This window comes from Buceros rhinoceros, unplaced genomic scaffold (assembly GCF_000710305.1).
Source record: "Buceros rhinoceros silvestris isolate BGI_N320 unplaced genomic scaffold, ASM71030v1 scaffold10842, whole genome shotgun sequence".
Classification (NCBI taxonomy): domain Eukaryota; kingdom Metazoa; phylum Chordata; class Aves; order Bucerotiformes; family Bucerotidae; genus Buceros; species Buceros rhinoceros.
The window spans coordinates 67,139-77,640 of NW_010400694.1; the positions used below are offsets into that span (position 1 = coordinate 67,139).

The 10,502-nt window shown below is 40.2% G+C and overlaps 1 protein-coding gene across 1 annotated transcript in view; it reads right to left on the bottom strand.

The window, feature by feature from the left end:
* Positions 1-9,836, bottom strand: part of LRRC1 (leucine rich repeat containing 1) — a gene marked incomplete at its 5' end in the record, with an annotated part of 22,285 nt that extends 12,449 nt beyond the window's left edge. The window contains 6 exons of the mRNA XM_010131974.1: positions 1,357-1,440; positions 2,388-2,506; positions 5,625-5,769; positions 7,501-7,575; positions 8,322-8,385; positions 9,780-9,836. Of these exons, the coding sequence (XP_010130276.1) occupies positions 1,357-1,440; positions 2,388-2,506; positions 5,625-5,769; positions 7,501-7,575; positions 8,322-8,385; positions 9,780-9,836 (544 nt within the window). The remainder of the gene's footprint in view (positions 1-1,356; positions 1,441-2,387; positions 2,507-5,624; positions 5,770-7,500; positions 7,576-8,321; positions 8,386-9,779) is intronic.
* Between the last annotated feature and the right edge of the window lie 666 nt (positions 9,837-10,502).

Below are 10,502 nucleotides of genomic sequence, written 5' to 3' on the forward strand. Positions count from 1 at the left end.
CCTGCTGAATGAGCACGGGATCAAAATTGCCATCACATCCCAACCCAGAAACACGATTTTCCCAAGGTCCTGCCTCTTGCTAGCATTTCTGCAAGCCATCTGGGTATACCCTCTTCTGCTCAGAACCAGCAGCACCTCTTCAGAGGAGACACTGCCCTTCTAGAGGATTTGCAGTACTCAACATGTTCTCTTTCCTCCCTCACCTTCCTCCCATCAAACACACACTTAGAAGTCATTCTGTAAAGAGCAACAAGGGCTGTGATGGAGCCCTAATGAGCCACTAATCTGTGGCAGCTCAGACCTGAACCACTGGAATTGTTGCTGCTAGTGCCACAGCAGCATCCTCTGCCCCTACGTGATCTTTCCTCTTTAGGCCATCAGCTTTCCCTCATCTCCTGGTTCCCAGCCACTTTGCTTCCTCCTCACACCTCCTCCCCTCAAGCTGTTGAAGCTCTGTAAGTAGGTGGGCCTTAGCAGAAACGTGTGCTCACTAGCGAGAGCTGATAGTCCTCTCAATTCCCATCCATCAGCTGCCACCTGAGTACGTACCCCACCTGCTCCTGGAGTGACTGAAAGTGGTGAACAAAAGCTATGACCTCAGAGCCACATGTTAGAAAAAGAGGGAGACCTACTTGGACAAAAATTACAGAGAAATAGTAGTGCAAACAGAACCAACTCACAGTTCCATGCTCCAATCACAAGATGCTGCTTTGCCCGATCTCTTTCCAGAATTTACTGCTGAACTAAACCTGTTTGGCTTTTGCTATATTTAGTTTCACAACAGAAATTCTACCCTCATTTCATTCTATACACTGTTACAAGAGACAGGAATTCCTAGTGATCATAGGTGTAAGATTCGAGGTATCAGTGATCTTGGCCACGTCAGGTCCTCATAATTAAAGGCAAAAGTCGTCCCAAGACCAAAGCAGTCTCCAAATAATTTTTCAGAATGTGAAACCTTCCCTTTGCTATTGCTCACAAGAGTGAGGCGAGGAAGACTCCAGCACTACATTTATACTACATGCAGAACAGGCATACTGATGTGTAAAGGCATTCTGGTAGAATCCCCAAGTCTTCAAATAGTGCTGGACCTGACATCCACACTGGGAATTACTTGTTAGAATCTAATTTGATCCAAGCCTTCTTGTTCAACTGCAAAAATGTTTTGCACTTCCAAGCTACCCAATCACCACAGATTTGTGCTGTTCACATGTAATGGATGAGCCTCTGGTTGTGACTGGTTTCGGAAGAATACCCAGTGGATCAAAGCTGCCTGCTACTTCTTACAGGCACTTGAAACCAAGAGTTTTCTGTTTGTATAATCACATCTGTGAGAATTAATTGCACAGAACTTACCTCTTTGGGCAAAGATGTTAATTTGTTTCTATCGGCATTCAAATTGTTCAGCTTCTTTAGTTTTCCGATGCTCTTGGGTAATGACTGTTTCAACAAAACCAAAATAATATGCAAACAGAATTTGTAAATTCAGAATCAGAACAAAACTTATTTTACTTTAAAAAGTAATTAATAGACTGATCCATTTTCAAAACTGGAGTGTAGTTAACCCTCGTAACTACCAGGCCTTCCAAAGGAGATCCAAGGTTTTATCTTGCTGAAAAAACATCCAAGAGTATCAGTTTTGGATACAAATTCACTCATGAGTTATCTCTGCACTGGTAGATGCACAACAGCTGTGTACAAGAGTATATACGCAGAATGTCCACATTAGCTAACTTTATGGTCCCTAAATAGCTAATGGAGAGGCAAGCATCTAACTTCAGTGCTGTGAACTGACCTCTGAAGAGGCATCATTCCAACAGGCTTAAGCTCCTCAATCAAGCACCAACCTAGCTTAAGAAATGCTCAAACTTAGATTTTTATAAACAATTCTACTCTCCAGGTGTCAGTGTCCTGTGAAAGCAATTTCAAAATAATGGATGGAACTAATGGATTTCAATTTCAAGCTAATGGAAGTAAGTATGAGATTTTATTTTAATTAACCACATATCATATTTAATACCTGTCTAGAGTAGATCAGCAGAGCAATGAAGAGTACAACAGCAGCTCTGCAACATGGCCCAAATTCCAGTTTGGGAGTTAACATAAGAAACTAAATGATACCTGCCCTCCAGGTTCTCAGATTCCCTTACTGATCATGAAAGTTTCAGGAGTGAATATATAACTGCTTAAGCCTTCGGAAGGGAGGATTGCTACTACGCGCAACTTGATTTTCAGCATTCACTTAACAGGTTAGAAGTAAGATGCATTTAAAGGAAACTCGCTACTTAACAGTAGTAACAGTGAGTACCCTTAAGAGCTGAGTGATTCAGCACCTAGCAGCAGGTCTTATTACTGCCTGCCATTTGAGCTGTCACAACCATGCTTACCTGCAGTTGGTTTTCTGTTAGAACTAGCTCAGTAAGACTTTCACAGTCTCCAACTGAATCTGTTAGTTGAATAAGTTTGTTCTGATCAACCTTCAAAATGGAGAGCCTCCTCAGTTTTCCTGGGCAAAAAGAACACCACATTTGTTTAACTTAGTAACCTCCAATACCTGCTTTAACTACAGAAAAGCATTGTGCTGCAAAACTTTTAGAAATCCTCTAACACTATGAAATTTCTTTTTCAGGTAAAAAAGAAAAGAATTCAAGCACTGCCTTACTTGGCACTTGCACTATTTTTGCAAGTTTGTAACATCACTGAATTCATATGCAATATAAATATGCATGTTCAATATTTAAGCATATTAAATTGTATTAAAACTGCAGTCTGAATGGTACCCCATGTAAATATCAAGGGCATGTCTACCCAAAGGCCTATAAAACAGGAGAAAATAATCTATTTTTCCCTCAAATATACAAGTTTATTCATAAGTGAGTGAGTCTGATCACCTAGGCCTACTCAGCCATAGCAAGAAAGTGTCACACTGAAGTGACAGCCTAAACTCAAACAGGATCAAGCTCTCTTTGTCCTAATAGAGAACCCAGTTAGTCAGACATGAAACCCGTAAGTTCATTTTTCAGAATAGAAACCAAACTTCTTTGAAGATCTTCTCCCCAGGAAGGACAAAATGCTATTTTAGAGCAGAAAGCTCACCTTGTTCTTCCTCGTATAAGGAAGAAATTTTTTACAGTAAGGGTGGTGAAACACTGGCGCAGCTTTCCCAGAGAACTGGCAGATGCCCCATCCCTGGTAACATTCAAGGTCAGGCTGGACAGGGCTCTCTGAGCAACGTGATCTAGCTGAAAATGTCCCTGCTCACTGCATGGGGGATTGGACTAGATGACCTACAAAGGTCCATTCCGAGCCAAACCATTCTATGATTCTGCTCCTTTGTATCAGAATCGGTGCAAAGAGACTAAGACAGAGAATTCAGAAGATGTCACTAGCTGCTGACACTGCTCTGCCATCCCCACAGTGTTCAAAATAGCTGTAACAGGCAGGCACATCAAATTCATTGATGATGCTAAGTCATGAAGAGGTGGCTAATAAACAGTAAGATAGCAAAAAAAACAAGATTCACCAAGAAGTAGTGCAGAGCTCTGCACCTCAGCAAAATAACCCTGTGCACCAGTACCGGCTGCCGAGTGATGGTCTGTACAATGGCCCTGCTAGAAAGGACCTGGGTCTTATGGTGGGCATCAGGCTGAATATGATCAGCAGAGTACTCTCATGAGAAATAAACACTGGCTGGACTACGTTAGGAGAATTACAGCTAGCAGATCATTACAAGTTACTATACCCTGTCTACTTGGTACCAGTGAGGCAACACATGTAAAATGATGCTCAGTTTCATGACCTGTCTTCTCCCCATGACTCCCCAGTTAAAGAGAGATGCTGATGGGGGTCCAGCACAAAGCTATCAAGATGACCAGGGCACATGTGAGCTGAGGCTGAGGGAGCTAGCTTTGTTGACTCCAGCAAAGCAGCCAAATAGTCATCTAGAAGGAGCCTACAACTACTTGAAGGGCGGTTACACAGATTACAAATTCTTCTCTGCAGTGGTAGGCAAGACAGCAATGGCCACAAAGAGTTGGAAGTCACAGCTGGACATCAGAAGCTTCCTCACTGGGAAGTGGTGCAGCACTAAACACAGCCTGTGCATGGGGTGCTGGAGCCACCTCCATTAGGGACTTTAGAGACTTGGTGAGACACGGCCACAGCTGACCTGACCCACTGGTGCTGGTGAGAGCCCTGCTTTGAAGGCTCTACAGATCCACCAATCCACCAAGGATTCAGGGATTAACTGAGCTCCTCCCAGCAGCTTCCAGTAAGACCAGCAACGTTCACTTTAACCACGATACCAGATTTTCTCAACTTTTCATAATAAGTTTCAATATTACACAAAAGACTAAGTACTGTAGCCCTACCTAATTTTCCAAACAAGTAAGCTATCATAGTCACATAGCAGTAATTTTGTTTTGCCTTTATAACAAAATTACATCCAGAAAATGTTACAAAAAGTGCAAACTAGGCATGGCCTGAAATGGCCTGGCTGTTCGCAACCTCCTTCCTCAGGAAAGGATCTCCATTTAACAGGATTTTTGAGAAGCAGAAGCTCCTCTTGTTCAACAGCTGGTGTTACAGACAAGCTTCCCTCTTGCAGGCTGCATAGGCTATATAGCCTTTAAGAAGATACAGCTCTCATTCTGATGTACAACAACTGTTACTGGCAGCTCAGATCATCAAAGACAACTGCTACACCTCTCTACCAAACACACCCAAGCCAGCTCTAGGACCCACAGTAGTCACCCCACTCACCCAAGTTCAACTTCTAGAAAAATATTAATCCTTGCCTTGGCTTATATAGCGGATGGAAGGAGGGGGAAAGTCTGTCCATTCTTTCCCACACTCCTGGTTAAACTACACTCACAAGTCTTCCCTCCCCTACACCTTTATTTTTGAAACAAAAAAAAAAAAAACAATCCTGGCAAGCAGAAGGCATGTTCTTGCAACATGAAACTCTTGGGAAAAACAACTGATGAGTAGTAAAGAAACAATGCTTTGCTGGATTCCACATCACAGCTACTGCAGTGGTAAAAATATTTACCTTAAAAAAGGCACCGGTAATGCTTCAGAAAAATATTTGTCAATTATTAAACCTATTTTAAGGGATCAGACGCAGAAAGGTTGTAGTTTAGATCCTCAAGGGTGAACAGTAATGAGCTAAAGCCGGAACAGCCTTTCAATGGATTCATTATCACATTGTCCAATTGAAGGCAATTACACTACCCCACTGAAAAGGATGCCTTTTTTGTAGTGATACTGCCAGTCGGTCTTATCAAGTCACCTACAGCATGTCGCAAGCTGGAATTTTACTACGTTCAAGAGTTATGACTGTGACACAGACACAGCAGAAACAGAGAGGACATATTAACTTCTATTTTATTCAGGTAGGTATCAAGTGAGGAGCAAAAAAGGATTATGAGGTAGTCATTATGCAGACAATTAACTGTGAAATTAATAGAACTATGCACTTCACAGTAAGCAAAAAAAAAAAAACCCACAAAGCTGACACAAGCTCATCTCTTGTACAAAAAGACATAAAAAGACTTGAAAACAAATGACTTCCAATTTACAGTGCATTAAATGGTTCCACGTGATAGCATTCACCTTACACTTACCAATGCCATCAGGTAAGACCTGAAGTAAATTCTGAGAAACAAGCAAGTCTGTTAAAGAAGTCAGACCACTAATTTCTTCAGGAAGGCATTCCAATTTATTTTCAGAAACATCCAAACAAAGCAGGTTTTTCAGGTTTCCTACTTCCTGTGATACAAGACAAAAAAATTAAGTCATGCCCAAACACAGAGCAAAGCAATTTGAAAAATGTACCATCACAATGAAATTCCAAAAAGAAAAACAATTCTCTGTAAGACCTCTAAATTGGCCATTCTTTGTATGACAACTTATTGCAGAAAAAGGTAAATAATTACATTATACATAGGATAAACCAACCAAGTGATTCAGATTTCTTATTTAACTATTAAGGCTAGCTGCAGCAGTCAGACAAGGTATGCTGAGCACACCCAGACAAGCACCAGCCAGAACTGGAGTAAAGTAAGGATTGCAAAGCTGTTTTTTCAGAACTACAGATTATCAACCTCCACGTAATTAAAGTCTGCCCCTCCCAATTAACCCTAGGCAAATCAGGATTAGTTTCTCCTGGCTGATACAGCAACATGCCATGACATCTAGGGTTTTCATATCTTCACATCTCCCAACTGCAACAAATGTAGAAATAGGAATAGGGAGTGTTGCTCTAGCAAGTAGATTTGAACCTCCAAGTTATACTACCATTAACTGCAATTATTAATGATTACTTAATTTTTTACAGAGGTAATCGACCAATTAGACTAAAAGCCAGACAGAGAAATACCTTTGTTTCTATTAGCCATCAAAGCACCCTCCCAATCCCCATGTGCACAGACACCCCTATATATGCTCTAGACTAGTTCTCATTTTAGTCACCCAAGTCATCTTTTGGAGGACAGAATAGCTGAGGCAGAAGGGCCCTTCACTTTTACATACATGAAATTTTCGTACAGTGACAGCCTTGATCCTAACTCACAAGATGAGTCCTTTTATTTAGGAAAAGTTTGCCTCTCGAGGATCTTTTATTAAACACACACACAGACACACCCTTTATCCTACAAGCTCATCTTTTGGACATTAAGCAAAATATACAGTAATGGCCAGCTTCAATAAAATCAGCTGCTGAAGTTACGCTTGACCTTTTATGAATGATTATCAGTGTTAAATACATTTAGTTTAAAAATTACTGGGCTACGTCAACAAAACCCACTAAATTGTAACTGATGTCTAAGTTATGCTGTTGACCATGAGATTAATACAGCGAATAACAGCATAAGGAACAGGAGAAAAAGGATTTTGACTTGGCTCTAAAGGAGAAAGAGGGAAAAGAAACCACAGCACGTTATCACAGTTCTTAAGAAAAGGAGTTCACAGTGCTGTAAGCTTTAAATGCTAAGGCCTCTCATCCCATGACCAATGTCAGATGGGGGATTTACCTATAAAAATGAAAATTTCTATTTATGGCAAGAGTTCCATTACTGTACTTCTCCCAAACACTGTATTTGAATGGAAAAAGACGACTGCCAAAAAAATTTTTCCTCAAAACGGCCAAAACTGCAATTTAGATAGATACAAAAAGGTTAGCTCAGCCAGCTAGTGACTCCCTGATCATTGGGGCAGGACTGTAAACAGAAGATGGGTCGTTCTATGAATTGACAATGTGCCTGTTAGGAAACAATTCCTTTGTCAAAATGCTTAAAAGAGTATGTCTGACAACATATGACATCAGGTACAATCCCTTGCAGAGGAGCTTATTAAGAGAAAACCTTTACACATCCAAAGCCAAACTTGGGCAAAGTGAACTGAGAAAACTATTTGATTTCAGATCACCTCTCTCTAGGTATGAATTAAAAAGTTTTCTTTTAAAAGCATCTTCAATTCAGTATTAGTAGAGCTCATCTTTACCTGAGGTATTTCAGCTAATTGGTTTCCATCCAACCAGAGGTCTTTAAGATTGAAAAGTGCACCAATTGTTTCTGGCTGTAATATAAAAAGTAACACTGTTAAAAACCACAGGAGCTTCAAGTAAAAATCAAATGGCCACCCTAAAATTACAGTCCGAGTAAACCAATCCTTACTCCAAGCACTATTTAGAGGTACCACAGTTAAATAGAGCAAGAGTGACTGTAAGCATCTGGGAACTCCATCATAAAAATTAATTGCTACAGCTTAACAAGCTATCATACTTTAACTGACATGCACTAACAAACACTCTTGACCTATTGCAAATCCAACGTTTAATCAAGTCACCTTAAGGGAGACTACAGGTATCTTTTGGAAAAAGTATCTGCCACAATGTCAGACACCACAACCCTCAACAGTTTCCTTCAGCCCTTTCCCAAAGATTCCTACTCCTGCCCTGGAAATGGCTGAGCCTGTATCTGTGCTCAGCCCATCCAGCTCCCTACAGAAGCCCAGGTGCTCATTGCAACTCAAGTGCAGACAGTTTGTCCTTGCATTCCTTTTTCTTTCCACAGAAAGAGTCTGTGCAGCATCCGTTTTCTACAGATTGGGTACAGATTTTTGGCTAAAGTAATACTGTACTGAAAAAGACTAAGCAGATAAAGGGAGCACCAACTCATCGCCAAAATTCATCTGTACATATTAAAGACTCTCCCTCCACACGTATTTCTTTCTTCAATTTTGGACAACCTACAACCTATTTAATCTAAATGATGTGTAAAACAAGACCAGCGTGCACCTTCAGAGGCATGTTGTTCTCTTACCAAGTGATAAAGTTCATTGTTTCCTAAATCAAGTTCTTCTAGTCGCTGCAGCTGGGCAAGTGATCTGTAAGATAAGTCAAAACAAAACCACATCAGACTAAGTCAACAGAAACCCTAAGCATTTGAATGAGCTCATTTTATTGAAAGTTGAATGTCAAATTACAATGTACTGTAGACAGAGCTACTTTACTGGGCATAGACTGCTTGTAGTAATATCTCACTGAAAAAATAATCTGGTTTGTCAGTGTAACAGTGTGACTCAAGACTCAATTAATCCATCATTTATCTTCTCAACCTGAAGTATTTCAGGTTGGATTTGAAGATGCAAACAGAGGGAAGCCCAGAAAGATGTAAAAGAAGTCTTCTGAGCATGAACTAACACAGAGGGCCATCCTCCTCCTTCAAAAGCAGCCTCCTGGAGAGCTCTTGCTTACCTTCACCAAAGCCTCAGAAGCACAAAAGCCAGTGAGACTCATCATCTATGTGACTGACAGTCAGAATTTTCCAGGAGCAATAAAATCATCAACATTGGTGATAGCTTCATTCTGAGACCACACAGCAAAACCTAGCTAGCAATTCGTTAATTTCTGAGCACTGACATCTAAAGTGCCTTGTGGCTCACAGCTATGAACAACCACAACTGGGATACTGGAGAGACTGACAGGAAAAAAAGACTCCATAGCAAACTGGGGAAGAGATTCTGATTAGAATAGGCTAAATCTATTACAATATCTATTAGATTATCTAAACAAGCAGAATAGAAGTCACCAAAACTCTTGCATGAAGCAGCCAGGTAGCGAAGGAAGGAAGGAAACTAGAGGAGGACAGCCAAAAAATATCCCCAAAATATAATATACCTGATTAATCATACTAGAGATCACCAATTCCTTTGCCAAAATAAAGACAGCACAGAGACACCTAGATATCTTTTTTTCCTCCCAAAATTACAGTGGGTGGAATCAGACTTCACACATCACTAGGCCTAGTTTGTCACCAAAGCTTTGATCTCGAGGTTTTGGAAGCTTTTGGTTATTCAGCCCTAAAGACGAATGCTTACTTAAATGCTATGAAGGTCTGAAGTGGAAATCTCTAAGATCCTATTACCCTACTTTCACAGTTACAAAATTTCAGTATGAGAACAACCCAAACCACCACTCCCACTGCTGATGGCTCGTGCAACGCATGCAGGAAGAAATGTTTGGTGCTGCTGTATTTTATACAGAATATTTTTATAGATTAAAAACAAACAACGCAGACTGCAGGCTCCTGCTACCAACCAAGTACAACTAGAAGTAACGGATGTAACTATGTGTGGCTAAAACAAAGCTGTATTTCATCCACATTGTCAATCAGCACTGAAATTGTTTTTACAGCTGTCGTTCAGTTTCGCATGTTAGTAGATTTTAGGAAAGAGAACATTTTATGTTAATATAATCAAACTCATGAAATGTCACTTACTCAGGTAAATATGTCAGCAAATTTTCTCTAAGTTCCAGTGAAGCCAGGTTATAAAGACTAAAAAAAAAAAAAAACCAAAAACAAAATCAAATCACATTTTAATGCAATCTTACTTTTTATATTCCACTCTTCCAGAAGAAAAGTGGGTCTACATAGATTAAAATGAAATTGCTGATTGTTTTATTGTTTTAATTCAAACAGACCATCATGTGGCAGCATACAAAGACTGAAAGCTTTTGCTTGTTTCTCTGTGATACTTCAACACATTAAAGCTGGAAAGTAAACAGTCAAAACAAAAATTTCCATTTGTTAAAAGGTCAGTAGTTGCAACTTACCAAACAAAGCATATTCATATGAACTGCATTTACTTACTCGCTTTCAGAATCTGGCGTGGGCTACCAAAGTTACAGAGCATCAGGTAAAAGCCATCACTGTTCTAACGATGGCATGCTCATTACTGTAAGTGACATTATGCTTTTAAGCGGTTCACTTACTCCATATCCCAGGCTTTTACTAATGTCACCATAGCAACACTCAGATTTTTTCAGGGATTTATTTATGACTAAATAGAACACAAGGAGTCAGACATTATCCCAACACTATAATCTGTTCTAATCCTCCAGCATCCCAGGGAAAAATAAAAATCAGATATGGTGACTGCAAATAAGTAGTTTCCTACAACAGAGTATGTTCTGTCCTGGTGTGCAGGGAAGGAGGACAGGT